Source organism: Nicotiana tabacum, chromosome 3 (genome assembly GCF_000715075.1).
Source record: "Nicotiana tabacum cultivar K326 chromosome 3, ASM71507v2, whole genome shotgun sequence".
In the NCBI taxonomy this organism is placed as follows: domain Eukaryota; kingdom Viridiplantae; phylum Streptophyta; class Magnoliopsida; order Solanales; family Solanaceae; genus Nicotiana; species Nicotiana tabacum.
The window spans coordinates 214,757,149-214,775,492 of NC_134082.1; the positions used below are offsets into that span (position 1 = coordinate 214,757,149).

General features: G+C 40.4%; 1 protein-coding gene across 12 annotated transcripts in view; it reads right to left on the reverse strand.

The window, feature by feature from the left end:
• LOC107776112 (transportin MOS14) overlaps positions 1-18,344 on the reverse strand; it is a 67,316-nt gene that overhangs the window by 36,385 nt on the left and 12,587 nt on the right. For 3 of the 12 annotated variants that reach the window (XM_075250594.1, XM_075250591.1, XM_075250595.1), the window contains exons 5-10: positions 12,758-12,841; positions 12,586-12,645; positions 10,610-10,738; positions 10,398-10,459; positions 6,003-6,053; positions 5,731-5,854 (exon numbers count right to left, since the gene is read on the reverse strand). In XM_075250594.1, coding sequence (XP_075106695.1) covers positions 5,731-5,854; positions 6,003-6,053; positions 10,398-10,459; positions 10,610-10,738; positions 12,586-12,645; positions 12,758-12,841 — 510 coding nt within the window. Of the gene's footprint in view, positions 1-5,730; positions 5,855-5,996; positions 6,054-10,397; positions 10,460-10,609; positions 10,739-12,585; positions 12,646-12,757; positions 12,842-18,344 lie in introns of all 12 variants that reach the window. The other 9 variants (XM_075250592.1, XM_075250590.1, XM_075250593.1 and 6 more) reach the window with 3 other exon arrangements.

Sequence of the window (18,344 nt, forward strand, 5' to 3'; positions counted from 1 at the left end):
GCATAATCACTCTGCAGACCGCATATCGGCCGCATAGTGAGGCAGAAAACTTGGCCAATTTTGAGGCCAGTTATGCGATTAATTATGCGATCGCATAATCGCTTTGCGGGCCGTATATTGATCGCATAATCGTCCTTGGGCTTTTGCGAGGGGAGGTTCTGCGGTGCATTGTGCGACCGCAGAACAAGTATGCGGACCGCATACTGGTCGCAGGCCTGGGCGGAAAACTCAGCCCTTAAGGGCTATTTTTGCGGTCACTTTGCGAGCCGCATAACCATTATGCGATCGCAGATCCGAGTCGGGGCTCCAGATTTCTAAATTTTAAACTCGACTCCATGTCGTTATAACTTATGCAATGGCTCATTTTAAGCCTATTTCCTGGTACTTCTAGAGTGAGAAAGAGGGTCTAAGAGGGAGGAAGTGTCCTTAATCAAAATTGCTCCACAAATTCTTGTTTAAACTTTAAAGAATCGATAAGTGAAGTTCCCCAAGTCTTCTCCTTAAAGGTAAGAATCTATGCCAGTTCATAATTTTGAAATTCTTCTAAAATGTGTAACTACCAAGATAGTTCATAGGCTTGGGGTTTATTTGTTTGCATGCATGGGTTGTGAAGGAACCTAGGATGAATGTGAGCTAAAAATGTTAAAGGATGGGGTATGGGTTGGTTGAATCTTTCACAAAAGGCCTTAAAAACATATCTTTCTAACTTTTGAATCATCTTGTGACATTTCTAAAATAGATTAAAGGTGCTAAGGGTCCCGGAATTTATGGTAGAACGTAAAGAAAAGCTCTATTGATGTATGTATGGCTAAAAAATCCTCCTCTTAGAAATTGAACCCCCATAGTGTCCATACAATTGATGTAAGTCTCAACCTTGACTGAGGTAGAAGATGAGATTCCATAGTGTTTGTGTTGTAAGAATTTATGTGCAAAAATGTATTTGAATGCTCCCATTATGCTATCTTGTCACTTGAGAATGTGTTAAAGATATGGAGTATGTGTTGAATTGCCAAAGTATGTGAAAGCCTCTATATGTCCATGATTCATAAATTCTTCTGTGTATGTACTTAATATCTTGAATTGGAAGGCTTGTTGACAAAATTGATAATAATGTGAAATAAGGGAAAGAACTCGAATTATGAAATGCGGCCAAGTGTGATATAACAATTGTGGCCACTAGTGCCGAAGAAACTGAAATATGTGAGGGAAATATGGAATGAGATGATTGATGGAAAATGGAAATGTCTTGAGTGAGACAGCCTAGTTGATCGGGCCGTGATCGGACGCCATGTCGCACACATGGTGGTATTGTGCTGGAAATTGAACCGGAATTGAAACGGGAATTGAGATTGTGGAAAAATATCTCCAAGGAGATGACCTAGCCGATCAGGTCGTGATCGAACTCTGTATAAGAGTGCGATGATATTGTGAATAATGAGGTAGCAATGCTAATAATGGCCTAAGTTAAATCTATAAAAATCTTACTTGAACACTTATGTGATCCCTTATTTGATGTTGTGGTGTTATCTACAGTTTTTAATTGATTTTGTGATTACTTCTTCTTGTACTATTGATCTTTCTAAGGAGACGGTGTTTAAGTTATGCATACTAGTACTATTCGACAATACTAATGTTCCTTTTGCCGGGGGCGCTACATTTTTGAATGGATGTAGGTGGTTTCGCAGTAGACAGTGCGGATCCCAGATAGCGGCGCATCCTCCTCTCAGGAGTCTTGGTGAGCCCCCTTTCTTCCGGGGGTCATGTAGTACATCTTTTATCATAAGTTACCACGTTTTGAGGTATAGCCAGGGCCTTGTTGCCGGCATTATCATGACTGTCTTTTGTATCTTTTTAGAGGCTCTGTAGATGTTTGTGTGGGTTGTGTATGGGTGTTGGATGGATCACTGGACTGTGTTGTATTTTAAACTCTTGTACCACTAAATTGTAAACTGAATGTAATTTTGGGAACTTAACTATGGCGTAATGAATATGATGTAAAATGAACTAGCGATGTTTATATGCACGATCTCTTCCCTGTTTAACTAATGGTAACGCGTTCGCTTTTTGAATCATGAACGAGTCGGGTAGGTAAGGTCTAATAAGTTTGCTCGACCGGGTTGACTCGGTTGAGCGCCAGTCACGCTCCCCGAGGATGGGGCGTGACAGATCTATTGATTCCAAGTTGATGCCTTTGTTTCGTCCATTCCAGACATGTCATTTAGTTTGGGAAAAGACTAGCACTTTATACACTAATGATATATCTTGTTTCTATGATGTGATATCACGGATGACAAACTTGAAGAAAAAGGAATTTGATATGTCTACTTACTTGGGACAAGTACAGGCAGTCATGGAGGAAATTGAGAATTTGATATGCTCTCTTGAGCCGAGGGTCTCCTGGAAACAGCCTCTCTGCCCTTCGGGGTAGGGGTAAGGTCTGCGTACATACTACCCTCTCCAGACCCCACTGGTGGGATTATACTAGGATGTTGTTGTTGTTGTCGGCTAGTATTGAAAAGCAACAAGAGCAACGACAGAAGATGTTTCTAGTTCTTACACTTGCTAGACCTCCTAATGACCTTGATTCAATGTGTGACCAGATTTTAGCTAGACCGACTATCCCTACAAGAATTATTCTATTACTTCGCCTTGCTGCATCACCCAGTGATCTCATCACACCCATCACACAGACAGATGACTCCTATGTTCTCACATCAGAAACAGTGAAAAATCGGGCATCTCAAACTATGGAGAATAGACGATGAGAAGGTCGTTTTGAAAGATCTCGACCCAAATGTTTTTATTGTAATAAACTTGGACACACTCATGAACTGTGTTATTCTTTGCATGGTCGACCACCAGAAATGCTCATGTTGCTTCGACCGAAACTACAAGTAGCTAGGGATTTTCTTTATCTGAAGGAAAATATAATGAGTTCCTTCAGTATTGAGCAAGTAAGTAGACATCTCCACAAGTAGCTTCGGTGCTCAGACCAATACTTCTGTCGCTGGTAATTCTTTTGCTTGTGCTTTCCAGTCTAGTACTCTTGGACCGTAGGCCATGGACTCAGGCGCTTCTGATCATATCTCTGGTAATAAATAACTTTTGTCAAATATTATGTATTCACCGTCTTTTCCCGCAATTACTTTAGCCAATGGGTTACAAACTAAAGCAAAAGGAGTTGGACAAACTAATCCCATATACGGGACAGACGATTGGTACCTTAAGCCACTCAATCCCTCCATGGAATCTCTCGTTACAGATCCTCCAGCCCTAATTCACAGATATTTAGGATATCCGAGTTTATCCAAGCTTCAGAAGATTGTGCCTAGATTGCCTAGTTTGTCTACATTAGATTGTGAGTCGTGTCAGCTTGGGGAACATACCCGAACCACCTTTCCGCGTAGTGTTAAGAGTCATGCAGAGTCTGTTTTCTCTTTAGTACATTCTGATATATGTGGTCCTAGTAGAGTCAGTTCAACCTTGGGATTTTATTTTGTTAATTTCATTGATGATTATTCAAGATGTATTTCGCTTTTTTTTAATGAAAGACTGTTCTAAGTTGTTTTCTATATTCCATAGTTATTGTGCTGAAATTAAAAAAACAATTTGGTGTTTCTATTCGCACTTTTCGGAGTGATAATGCCTTAGAATATTTATCCTCTCAGTTTCAGTAGTTTATGACTTCTCAAGGAATTATTCATCAGACATTTTGTCCTCATACCCCTCAACGTAATAGGGTTGCAGAGAGAAAGAATAGGTATCTCATTGAGACTGCTTGCACACTTCTCATTGAATCTCATGTTCCGTTGCGTTTTTTGGGCAATTTAGTTCTCACAACTTGTTATTTGATTAATCGGATGCCTTTATCTGCCATCCAAAATCAGATCATTGTATTGTTTCCCCAGTCATCTTTATACTCTCTTCCCCCTCGTATTTTTGGGAGCACATATTTCGTTCATAACTTAGCCCAAGGGAAAGATAAGATAGCTCCTCGTGCTCTCAAATGTGTCTTCCTTGGTTATTCTCGTGTTCAGAAAGGATATTGTTGTTTCTCACCTGATCTTCGTAGGTACCTTATGTCAGCTAATGTCACATTTTTTTAGTCTAGAGCTTACTTTACCTTTCCTGACCACATTGATATATCTAAGGTCTTACCTATACCGACTTTTGAGGAGTTTACTATAGCTCCTCCTACACTCTCAGCCATAGAAGTCTTACCCATACCAACCGTTAAGGAGTTTAGTGTTGCTCCTTCTAGATCCCTAACCACTTATGACTTATCATTGTCGGCCACGCCCAACTGATTCACGTCCTGCACCTAACCCTACTCCTACTACGGACTTGTCTCCTAGTTCACCGATTGCACCTTGGAAAGGTATACAAACCACAATTAATGCTAATCCCCATTATGTCGGTTTAACGTGTCATTGTGTGTCATCACCCATTATGCTTTTGTATCTTCTTTGTACTCTATTTCCATCCCTAAGTCTACAACTGAGGCAATGTCTCATCCAGGATGATGATAAGCTATGATTGACGAGACATCTGCTTTGCATACGAGTGGTACTTGGGAGCTTGTTCCTCTTCCTTCAAGTAAAACTACTGTTGGTTGTCATTGGGTTTATGTAGTCAAAGTTGGTCCAGATGGCCAGGTTGATCGTCTTAAGGCTCGTCTTGTTGCCAAAGGATATACTCAGATATTTCGGCTCGATTACAGTGATACTTTCTCTCACGTGGCTAAAATAACATCAGTTTGCCTTTTTCTATCCATGACTTCTATTCGCTATTGGCCTCTCTATCAGTTGGACATTAAGAATGTTTTTCTTCATGGTGATCTTAAGGATAAAGTTTATACGGAGCAACCACCTGGTTTTGTTGCTCATAGGGAGTTTAATGGCCTTGTATGTCGCTTGTGCCAGCTACTTTATGGTCTAAAGCAGTCTCCTCGAGCCTGATTTGGTAAGTTCAGCACAGTTATCATGGAGTTTGGCATGACTTGGTGTGAAGCTTATCAATTTGTGCTTTATCAGCACTCAGCTTCAAATTTCTGTATTTATTTGGTGGTTTATATTAACGATATTGTTATTATCGACAATGATCAAGATAGTATTACTAAGTTGAAGCAACATCTCTTTCAGCAGTTTCAGACTAACATCTGGGCAGATTAAAGTATTTTCTGGATATTGAGGTCGCTCAGTCTAGCTCAGGTTTTGAGATCTCACAACGGAAATATGCCTTATACATTTTTGAGGAGATAGAGATGTAAAGCTTAAGAGTAGAGTGAGAAATGACACGACTTGCAAACAACCGTGATACCTCAGCCAAGGGGCATATTTTCCCTCCAATTTCCAGATGATCACAATGAAAGTAGCACCTAAATGAAAGATGAAACCAGGGAAAAGGAATAATTTGGAAAATATCCCCATATGTGATACCTTAGGAAACCTTGTTGAGTGACAAGTCTATAAGCACAATATTCTTTCCATATGTGATACCTTGGGAAACCTTGTTGAGTGATAAGTCTATAAGCACAATATTCTTTCAATTATCACAGATACACTCCCCGTGAAGAATAGAAGTTGCCATATAACTTTATTGTAAAATCCAACAAATCCACATGCTAGTTAATGAAAAGAGAGGCCAATAGAGCAATTTGTGGGATGGAAATAAATATAAGCAGAATAAAGAAATAATATGCACTACATATGCATGCAAATAGAAGCTAACCTGAGAACGCAACAGAAGAGCATCCAACAACGCCGAGAAAACAGGAAAAAATAAGACCTTGACGCTCTTAGCATTTTCTCCACTATCTACATCCAGGCCCAGGATGAAGCTGGCAAGACTGCACCTGCAAAGCGAGAGTGTTCTTGGATAGGGGAACCGTTTGAACTACACATTTCATTTCAGCAATCTGCTCTGGACCCTGTCAATAGCTAAGTAACAGGCCCCAGTTTGTACAAAGTAACTTTATCAGGAAAAGGTAAAAGCACCAGAACTGCAAAGTCGAGTCTGCAATCTCCCAATCTTCACTTGGAAATGAAACACAACTGCCATCAGACAGGACATGTCAGATACTGAGATGTATTAAAACTGCATTTTTTTTAAATAAGTAAAAGATGTTTTATTAATGTTTTATTGATGTTTTATTAGATGGACCATGAAGGTCCCAAAAATTATGTACATCAAAATAGAACTTCCCTATCCCCTCGTGATTGAAGGGATTCTAAGAAATTTACAAAAATATCTTGTAGCTTCATATTACACCAGGTATTATATGTGAAAACTAGACCTAACTTCAAAGCATCTCTTGCTTCTTTCTCCCCAAATTATCCAAAAAATGCAAATGGGAATCGTGTTCCAGATCTGCCGGAGGTGCTTCCTGACATTCTATCCTTCCATGCCAACAGAGCTTCTTTAATAAATTGAGGCATCACTCATTGAATCCCAAAATACTAATAGATTAAGGCACCATACCTACAACGTGTATGTACAACGAAGGAGAATATGATTAGTAGATTCAATCTCATTGTGCACATGTAGCACCTAGTACAGATAATGCACCCTTTTCTTGTAGGTCTTGAGTTAAACATGCTTCTGACATTGCTAACCAGCCAAAACAGGCTGCTATTAGGGAGGCTTTCATCTTCCAAATCAACCTCCACGGCCATTTGTAATCCTGCTGGTTTGCATAAAATTTTAGCAAGACTTCACGGTAAACTTTCCTTTGCTATCAGCTTTCCAAAATAATATGTCCTGCTCTTTTGCTAATAAATGGAAGCTGTCAAGTTGCAAAAAAGATTGAACCAACCTTTCTATTTTCCAGTCGAAACAATTTCTTCTGAGCACTAAATTCCATCCACCTCCAAGTCTATCTGCCACTATGGCTTGTTGTTTCGGAACTAAGCTGTACAAATCTGGGAAGGAAATCATTATGGGGATTCCTCTAGCCAAGGATCCTCCCACATTTATTTCTTCCTCCCATCACCAGCTGATATCACTGTCAATAATTTAAATTCTCCCCATAAGTTTCTTATTTGTTTCCGTAGTGCAAACCCAGAGGAACATATCACTTGTTTGGTACACCAACAGTTTACCGTTCGATATTGAGTAGCGAAAACTTTTTTCATAAAACATCTTGATCACTGCTAAACCTCCACAACCATTTAAACGCTTTGTGATTTAGTTTCAAATCCCTTGCCCTATTTCACCACACTGTTTAGGAGTGGTGACTCTGGACCACTTCACTAGATCAAATTTATGGCTCTCTAGATTCCCTGACCATAGGAAATCCCTCCTTAGCTTGTCAAGCCGATTTACAATTTTTTAGGGCAATACATGTAGAGACAAGTACTATGTCCGTATCCCCTACAACAACAACAACAACGACCAAGTAAAATCCCACAAGTGGGGTCTGGGGAGGGAAGTGTGTACGCAGATCTTACCTCTACCCCGAGGGGGTAGAGAGGCTTTTTCCGATAGACCCTCGGCTCAAGAAGACGAAAAGAGACAATATATCAGTACCATCAATAAAATCATAGCAATAATAATAACATCACAAGAACCAGTAAACAGATAGAAAGCAAAAATAATAACTAGTAAATAAGTCCCGACACTATGAAAACAAAAGAGTAGTGTGAACACAACATTGGCCACTAGCAGTCTAAGACAAAATCCTATCAGACTAGCCTCACACTGGTACGAGTTAGAAATATGCTCAACTACCTCCTAACCTACAATCTTAATGCTCGACCTCCACAGCTTCCTATCGAGGGCCATGTCCTTGGAGATCTGAAGCCTCGTCATACCCCGCCTAATCACCTCTCCCCAATACTTCTTAGGCCGCCCTCTACCTCTCCTCGTACCCACCAACGCCAATCACTCGCACCTCCTTACCGGGGTATCTGGGCTTCTCCTATGTACGTGCCCAAACCATCTGAGCCTCGCTTCCCGCATCTTGTCATCCATGGGAGCCACGCCCACCTTCTCCCGAATATCTTCACTCTTAATCTTATCCATCCTAGTGTGCCCGTGCATCCACCTCAACATCCTCATTTCTATTACTTTCATCTTCTGGATATGTGAGTTCTTAACTGGCCAACACTCATCCTCATACAACACGGTCGGTCTAACCACCGCTCTATAAAACTTACCTTTGAGTAGCGGTGGCATTTTCTTGTCACACAGAATTCCAGATGCTAACCTCCATTTCATCCACCCCACCCCTATACGATGTGTGACATCCTCGTCGATCTCCCCATCCCCCTGGATAACCGACCCAAGCTACTTGAAACTGCCTCTCTTGGGAATCACATGCGATCCAAGCCTCACGTCCATGCCCGCTTCCCTCGGCTCGGCACTGAACTTGCACTCGGTATCCCGTCTAAGACATTATTTATTAGTGTAAGTCTTACCCAACACACCTTTCAAGATTACTCCTTGTCTATGTTGAGCACCCAGTGGTAAACAAAGGTAAGTAGCATGAAAATGTTACATTTACATACTAGTATTGCAGCCAGGGATTGAATGTTGTTCACTATGTTCACTGGAAACAGGCAGCTCTTGGACAGATTTACGGGAAGTACTGATAGTATCAAGGTATCATTTGCGTACAGCAAATGTGAAAGATCCAGCTGATTATTACCCCCATTTCCCACTCTAAACTCTTTGATCCAGCCTTTTCTGCCTGTGATTTTTAACATCTTGCTCAAAGCTCCCAATACTTACCGTAACGAGAGATGAGATCCCCTTGCCTTATGCCTCTTTTTGATGGGAAGTAGCCCACTGGTCTGCCATTAATGAGGATAGAGAACATCACAGAGGTAATGCAATCTTTCATCCAATTTACCCATTTGTCACAAAATCCCATGTGTACCAACAATTTCAACAGAAAAGACCTGTTTAGGTGGTCTTTGGCCTTTTCCAAGTCTAATTTACAAACTATTCCAGCTTCTCCTTACCTCATTCTTGAGTCTAACACTCATTGGAAACTAAAATTGCATCCGTAGTTTTTCTCCCATGGATAAATGCATCTATGTGCCTGAGATCAATCTGCCCATTACACTTTTTAGCCTCTCAATGAGGACTTTAGCTATGATCTTTTTAGACACTGCCTAAAAGGCATATTGTCTAAAATCCCAATGCTATGTAGCCTCTTTCTTTTTTGGAGATAATGCAATGAAGGTCGCATTTAGACTACAACAACAACAAACCCAGTATAGTCCCACAATTGGCAGAAGGTTGCATTTAGACTCTTTTCAAAATTCTCTTCCAAGTGTAAATATTCAATTTTTTCCATCAGATTTCAGGAGCTTTATCTCCTGCCCTCTTTCTTAATGTCATGAGAACTTCTTCCTCTGGAAAGGATTTCTGCAGCCATTCCCTGTCTGGCTCTGAAATTTTTTTCAAATCTTGGTCCATCCAATCTGGGCTCCAACTTTCTGCTTCATGGAACATATTTTTGTAATAACTCAAGATTTCCCCTTTTATTGCATCTGGATCCTCAGTTTCTGTTCCATCAACCAGCAGTTTATCAATGTTGTTATACCTTCTGTGTGTTTGCCATCATCTCAAAAAATGTTCTTGTCCCATTCCCTTAACCATAAATATCTGGATTTTTCCCTCCAAGGTGTCTCTTCAACTTTACCAGTCACTTCCAATTCTTTTTCCAGTGTGTTCCTTGGAGCTATTTCCTCCCTTTTCAGATTTCTCTCTTCTGTAACTCTGTCAAACAAATAATAACTACGCCTCAGGTCCTCAATCTCAAACAAGCTTGAGGTCGGTTATATGAACCCTCATTGACCATGTTTCTACTGTAACTCTGTCCAGTTGATGTATTTTTTACAGAATAGTAGCTGTTTCTTGACTTCAAACACCTCAGAGTTCCATTTTTTCATATCATTCTTTAATATTCTCAGTTTACTGGCTAATACCTGGGTTCTAGAGATCCCTGCACCTTATAGTAGTTCCACCAATTTTCAACCAGATCCACAAAACCTTCACAACTTCTAGATAATAGCAAAAACAATGTTGACAGTATCCCCAATAATCTACTCAAAGATTGATTCTCAAACAGCCTATTCCTTATAAAATACAACTGAAGAACATATCAGGATAGACAGTGTCAACTAGATAAAGGAGCATTAACTTCACTTGGGACCATACTGATTCTTCTACTTTATATCTCAATTGAATTCATTAATGCAAGCGCCTCTCTTGGTGAAAGAAGCCAGCAATAGGGGAAGTATAAAGAAAGCTTCAGATTTACAGTCAACTATGCTTACGATGGATTTAATCAATGATGATAGAACCAGGATTTTATGCTTTCATACTTTGAACCTATGTAAATGAGTTGCTTGCAACACATAAAGCAAATATAAGAAATGGCATCTGACCTCAAGAGTGCATCAGTCAGTACAAATGCTTCAGGACTTGCTTCAGCAATCAAAGAAGGAGCCTATTATAAAGGGAAAAAATAGCTAATTAGTTTCGCAGATCCTTGATGCTAAGTTTTTGAAGCATAGGTAGGACTCATTTAGTCTATTTGACTGCAAGAATCAATAGAGTAGAAGACCCTTTTCCAGCTCGGAAGTTTGAAAATACTTACAGCATGACCAATTTCTGACAAAAAACAAGCAAGACCACTTATCACAGTCTCGTCTCCACTGTTAAGAGCTGGGAGAAGAAGTATATCTCTAAGAAATCCAACTTTGCATAACAAAACTTGTGGTATACACTGCAAACGCAAAAGTACAATAGGTTCGTTTAAAATCCAAAGAAGAGAACTAACTTGGACCAATTTTGTTTGGCGTAAATCTTCCAGATGGATCCCATATTAGTTACTTTTTGATGAAATAAGTAATTTTATTGTTTGAAAGGGAGAATCCCCCATACAATATGCACAACAAAAGTAGAAAATATTAACAAGTATGATTCGCTACTAATAGCACTCAATCATGCACATATATTTTCAATTCTTCAAATGCGCTTCTCTTTCCTTCCATATAGTTCACATGATTTCCAACAGAGCTATCTCCCACGCTCTTCCAATTATTTCTTTCTTCAGGACTTACACCCTGCAAACATATATCTAATACTTTTTGGTATTATTTGTTCCACCCCAAATATGTTTCATATGGTACACCACAACTAGTACGCTATCAGGCAATGGAGCAGCAAATGATTCACATCTTCCCTGCATCCTTACACATAAGAGTACCAATCAGGGGCGGTCTACATAGAGAGGAGCGGTGCATCGCCACCCACAATCCTCGGTCTGGACAGTGTATGTGTATGTAGATATATAGAAGAAATAGTATAATTATATTAAAGAGGCACCCACATTTCGAATTGCTCAGGGTGCCGCCAGTCGCAAAGGGCCTAATATTTAAACTAAGCTGCTGGAATTCGACTCCAGCTAGCTACTAGCAACTGTAATCTTTTTGTTTGCTGCAACAATTAGTTATAGAGACATCCGAGTTCACCTATTCTATTGTCCTCTTATATTCTTTCTTTTTCTTTAGTTCCTGGTAACTTGTTTTTATATTTTAATTCTTGTTGATTTTTCTCATCTTCTTTTAATGAAAGATCAACGCCAATTTCAAATACTTTTTCTTTTTCAAATTTCAACCAAATTATGTCTAAACAGCTCCCAAAAGTTTCTTTTTTCCCACAAAACCTTCTATCTCGCGTCAAAAATAAAACCCTCTTCTTTTTGCCCCAATTCCTCTGCCAGCACCACTTCATCTTCATTGTCCGACACTCACCTTCCCATTGCCTTGCCGCCGCTGCTACACCACAGACTGTCAGTCCACAGCCCCCAGCCACTGTAAGCCTCTATCCTGTTTACTTTTTGACACCCGGAAAATCCTGGCCACCTCTGGTACCAATGGTGTAACTTGGCCACGGTCAAAGTTTTAAAGCCCCTCATCTTGATAGATTTTCTAAGCTCTTTACACTCCATGTAATGTTTGATTCTCTTTGGATGTAACTACTTCAACTTCTGTTGTTATACATCAATACAGTCTCTACAATTACTTATCAAAAAAAGCCCTTACACAATCCACATGAGACGACTATATAAGTTAACACATTCCAAATGTCCAACCCTAGAAGGTGGGTGTTAGAATGTCAATTAAGTTAACTTTTGGAGTTAAGTTAGGCGTAAGGTCCATTTTCTTAACGGCATATCAGGCCAACTTTTGGCTACCCAATTCTCAAAATAGTAAACTTACGACTAAATTTGTGTGTGAACCTCGAAATTGAATCACAATGTGAGGGTGTTAGCTTAAATACGTCTGAGATGAGTTATAAGGGCTTATAAAGATCTTGGTCACTTTACATATAGTTTTAAGGTTTTGGGTTGGATATTTTTTTTTAAAATGGTCAGAGCCGGACTCATCTTCGTAATTGGTCTATCCAATGCTGGACCACCCATGATATATTACTTCACGCTCCAAATGACCAATTCATGGGGAGAGTATATGTATTTTCCCATCCCTTTTCTCTGTTTTTCTTAAAATAAATAAAGAAACCAGTGGAGAATCTCACATAATTTACTATAGAAGAAAATGAATCTTTTACCTCATGTCGACTCACTAGTTCAGTCAGAACTTCAATGGCTAGATCAAATGAAGACGAAACCTGTTAGCCATTTAAGTAGGTAAATGGGCATTAATAACTTCTGAACCTGAAGCAACTTGAAGAAACCATTAGACCATTACCAATGCATGTTAGGTTTAGCAATACATATTACCTGTAAAGAGTTGAAAACGAAACTCAGAAGTGGATGTCCAGCCAAAGAGCTAGGGGGAATCTCCGAGAAACAACCAGCTCGAACCTATTAAACAGAGGTAGGCATAAAAGACATATAAGAGAATACAAGAAATACTTTTGTACCTAATTCTGGTACCACTCCCACTCAATGACAAAATGTTGTTAGATAGTTTATGTATATATTAGTATGCTTAGTCCCACATTGGAATAGGAGTAGTATGTAATTTTAGAACATAGATATAAATAGGCTCCTTGTATTATAGTAAAATAAACATGTGTTAGCGGAAACGTAAAAGAAAGAACACAAGATTTAACGTGGTTCGGATCAAAATAATCCTACGTCTATCAGAGAACAGTTGTCTTTTTATTATTAACAAAGGAAGGGGAGAGTTCCCAATTACACTTAAGAGAATTTCTCTCTTAACTCTCTACTCACTACAATGTATTGTATTATTTTTTGGGACGGTTTCTACAAATGAAGGAGTGCATCTATTTATAGAGGTAAAGACCTCCTCTTGATGTCATTGGTGACATCAAACTACCTCCTCTTGATGTCATGGGTGACATTAAAGGAGGAAGCTTCCTCCTAGCATCCACACCAACTCTTCCAATTGGCATGTCATTGTTGACTAAACATAAACCAACACTTTCAATCTCCACTTTGGTTTGCGTTTCGAGCGTGCGTGTGAACAACTCTGGCCAAAACTTCTAAGCTTACTGGACAACCCCGTTGTAAGAAACAGGAAGAATCAAACCATTGTTGAACATACCACCTCCACCTAACAACTGTTCTCGTCGGAGTTGCATCAGTTGATGCACACACCCGCCAAGTCCTTACAGTGTGCAAACTTAGCAAGTGGGACTATCTTGGTCAACGTGCCTGCAGCATTATCGTCTGTGATAATCTTCACGACCTTGATAGTTCCCTCTTCAATAACATCTCGAATAAAATGAAATCTGACATCAATGTGTTTAGTGCGCTCATGAAATCTCTGATTTTTCATTAGATGAATAGCACTCTGACTATCACATCTAAGAGTTGATTCCAGCTGAACCAAACTCAATTCCGCTACTAAACCTTTCAACCAGATAGCTTCCTTCACCGCCTCCGCTGCTGCCATGTATTCTGCTTCTGTCGTAGACAAAGCGGCAATCGACTGCAGAGTCGACTTCCAACTAACGGCACTGCCAACGAGGGTAAAGATGTATCCCGTTGTGGACCTTCTTCTGTCAAGATCTTCTGCATAGTCAGAATCTACATAACCGAGAATTGAAATACCTCCCCCACTTTTTCGAAAGGTCAGACCAACACCAGAAGCTCCTTTGAGATATCTGAATATCCACTTGACAGCTTCCCAATGCCTCTTTCCTGGGCTGGACATGTATCTACTTACCACACTTACAGATTGAGCAATATCTGGACGTGTGCATACTATAGCATACATAATGCTACCAACTGCACTGGCATAAGGAATCTTTGACATATGCTCCACCTCATTCTCGGACCGAGGCATTTGTAACTCTAAAAGTTTAAAATGAGGAGCTAATGGTGTACTTACAGGCTTGCACCTATGCATATTGAATCTCTCGAGAACCCTTTCAATATACCTTTTCTGAGAAAGATGTACAACCCCGTCTTCTCTTGAAATCTCCATACCAAGGATTTTCTTTGCAGCTCCTAAATCCTTCATGTCAAATTCCTTACTCAACAGTTTCTTCAAAGCATTTATCTCTGTAATGTTGTTAGCAGCAATAAGCATATCATCAACATACAACAGTAAATAAATCATTGAGTTACCAGACATCTTCTTGTGATACACACAGCTATCAAATGCACTCCTTGAGAATTCATGTGTAGTCATGAATGCATCAAACCTCTTGTACCACTGTCTAGGGGATTGCTTCAAACCATACAAAGACTTCTTTAGTTGGCATACGTGATCTTCTTTTCCCTCAGCTAGGAAACCTTCAGGCTGATCCATATAGATTGTCTCTTCTAGATCACCGTGTAAGAAAGCAGTTTTGACATCAAGCTGTTGAAGCTCCAAGTCAAATTGGGCAACCAATGCTAGTAGCACGCGAATTGAGCTATGCTTCACGACTGGAGAGAAAATCTCATTGTAGTCAATTCCCTCCTTCTGACTGAATCCTTTTGCAACCAATCTCGCCTTGAACCTAGCATCTTCCACTTCAGGAATTCCCTCTTTCTTTCGGTAGACCCACTTGCATCCAACTGTCCTCTTCCCTTTTGTCTTTTCACTAAGACCCATGTCTGATTCTTGTGAAGAGACTCCATCTCTTCAGTCATGGCTAACCGCCATTGTACAACATCCTTGCAAGAAGTTGCTTCAATATACGAGGAGGGCTCCAGATCCTTAATCTCTTCTTGTGCAGCTACGAACGCATATGCAATCAAGTTTGCTTGATCTATAAGGCGTTCCAGTTCTCGTGTTTGCCTCTTCTCCCTCCCCTTTGCAATTGTGTATGGTTCATTGACAGCAAGTTCTTCAAGGTCTACATCTTCTAACTCATCTTTAACCTGAGTCTCTTGATCTTTTTCCTTGACAACCTCCACCGGAAGCTCCACCTGCTCGTTGTTCTTGTTTCCTGAAAACTCCACGGAAACTTTACGGGGATCAAGTATAGAGGATTCATCGAAGGTGACATCTCTACTAACTATAAATTTGAGTAAAGACAAACACCAAAGTTTGTACCCTTTTACTCCATCCACATACCCTACGAATATGGCCTTCTTAGCCCTTGGTTCAAGCTTTCCTTCATTAACGTGATAATAAGCTGGACACCCAAATACTCGTAAGTATGAATAGTTAGAGGGTTCACCTGACCATACCTCATTCGGAGTCTTAAAGTCAATTGTCGATGCTGGAGATCGATTGACAATATGAGCAACAGTGTGAACTGCTTCAGCCCAAAATACTTTGGACATTTTGGCTTGTACGAGCATACAACGAGCCTTTTCAAGAAGAGTTCTGTTCATTCTCTCGGCAACTCCATTCTGCTGTGGGGTATGCCTGACAGTCTTATGTCTTGAGATCCCATGAACCTTGCAGAATTCATTAAACTCTTCATTGCAAAACTCCAAGCCATTGTCTGTGCGAAGATACTTGATTTTCCGCTCCATTTGATTTTCAACCAAAATCTTCCACTTTTTAAATGCTTCAAAAGCATCACTTTTTGCCTTCAAAAAATGCACCCAAACCTTTCGTGAGAAATCATCAATAAAAGTGAGAAGATACCTCTTACTGCCCTTCGATGGAAGTTTAGAGGGACCCCATAATCTGAATGGATGTAGTCTATCACTCCTCTTGTCTTGTGTTTGCTAGTGCTGAAGCTGACCTTCTTCTGCTTCCCTAGAACGCAGTGCTCACAGAAGTCAAGTGTGCTGATCTTCTCACCTTCCAAAAGGTTACGATTGCTCAACATCTCCAGTCCACGTGCGCTCATATGACCCAGTCTCATGTGCCATAGTCTTGCCTTGTCATCATTAGATAACTGCACTGTAGATGCATTTGCAGAGCCAACAATGGTGCTTCCGGCCAATGTATAAAGGCCATTCTCCAGCTTGCCTTTCAGCATGACTAAAGAAACTTTAGTCACCTTTATAGTTCCTGCTTCGCTCATGTACCTGTAGCCTTGTTCATCCAGAGTACTCAGGGAGATCAAATTCTTCTTCAGATCAGGAACATGACGGACTTGTGTAATAGTCCTCACGACTCCATCATGGCAGCAAACCCGAACTGAGCCAATGCCAATTATTGCACAAGTTGCATTATTGCCCATTACTACGGTTCCTCCACTTTTCTCATAGCTGCTAAACCAGTCTTTTCGGAACGTCATATGCAGAGTACAAGCAGAGTCTAACACCCATTTGTTTCCATAACTACTATTATTATTACACGATGTTGTTAGTACATAATCATTTATCAAAATCATGTACCTGTTCAACTGTAGATGCACTCGCCTTTTCCTTGGACTTTGACATTGGGCAATCTCGTTCAAAGTGCCCCTTCTTGCCACAATCCCAACACTCTGTATTCTTCTTGTTCACACGAGACTTTGATCTGTGCTTTGATTTGGTCTTTCCCTGTTGGCTAGTCCGGCCTCTTACAAAGAGGCCACTTGCCTGGTCATCTCTATCTCCTTCAATGTGCCTCCGCACATCACTAGAGTTAAGTGCCCGCCGCACTTGCTCAAGCTTGATAGGCTCCTTGCTATACATCATTGAATTCGCAATATCACGATATCCTGAAGTCAATGAAAATAGCAAAGCACATGCAAGCGTCTCCTCCTCCCTTTTAATTCCTGCAATCTGTAAGTCCATGACAAGTTTATTAAACGCATCTAAATGATCTTGTAACGAAGTACCTGACCCCATCATAAATGTGTGAAGACGTCGTTGTAACAACATCCTTGTTGTCACTGATCGGTCTTGGTATAGCCCTTCTAGCTTTTCCCATAACTGTTTGGCCGTCTCTTCGGTACCCGTACTCACTTCACAAAGCACGTTAGGTGCAAGGGATAGTTGGATTGCACTCAATGCATCCCCTTCAATCTTCTCCTTGTCGGGAGCTGATATATCCTTAGGATACTTCCCGTCAATAGCATGGATTGAACCTTCCCTTCGCAGTAACGCCATCATCTGGATCTTCCAGATATTGAAGTTGTTGCGTCCACTGAATCTATCAATTTCAAACTTCATGGAACTCATCTTTGCTTGTTCTTCCTCCTTGGATCGTTAAAGAATCCTGTCGCTCTGATACCAATTGTTAGCGGAAACGTAAAAGAAAGAACACAAGATTTAACGTGGTTCGGATCAAAATAATCCTACGTCCACCAGAGAACAATTGCCTTTTTATTATTAACAAAGGAAGGGGAGAGTTCCCAATTACACTTAAGAGAATTTCTGTCTTAACTCTCTACTCACTACAATGTATTGTATTATTTTTTGGGATGGTTTCTACAAATGAAGGAGTGCATCTATTTATAGAGGTAAAGACCTCCTCTTGATGTCATTGGTGACATCAAACTACCTCCTCTTGATGTCATGGGTGACATCAAAGGAGGAAGCTTCCTCCTAGCATCCACACCAACTCTTTCCACCAACTCTTCCAATTGGCATGTCATTGTTGACTAAACATAAACCAACACTTTCAACATGAATAATATATATTTTCCATGCTATTTCTCACATGCTATCAAAGCAGCCAAAGATTCATCATTGTGCAAAAATACCAGCAATTCTGGGAAGAAGGAATCAGTTAACCGGAAAATTTTCCGGTGACCGTAGGTCTATTCGCGTGAAAGTTCATTTCCGTCAGACTAGTGCAAAAACCAACACTACCACGAGGTAGATCGGCTTCCGGCGACTAAACGGTAAAAATATATCCAGCAGAACCCCTCTCATGCGTCCCCACAGGGTAGAATATTTTCCGGCGAGATTTCAACTCACGCGCCAGCACGTGAAGCTTTTTCCGGCCACTCTTTGGCAAAACTTCATTAGGACAACTTATTCAGGAGGTGATTTCGAGCCTACCCTCACCGAGTCT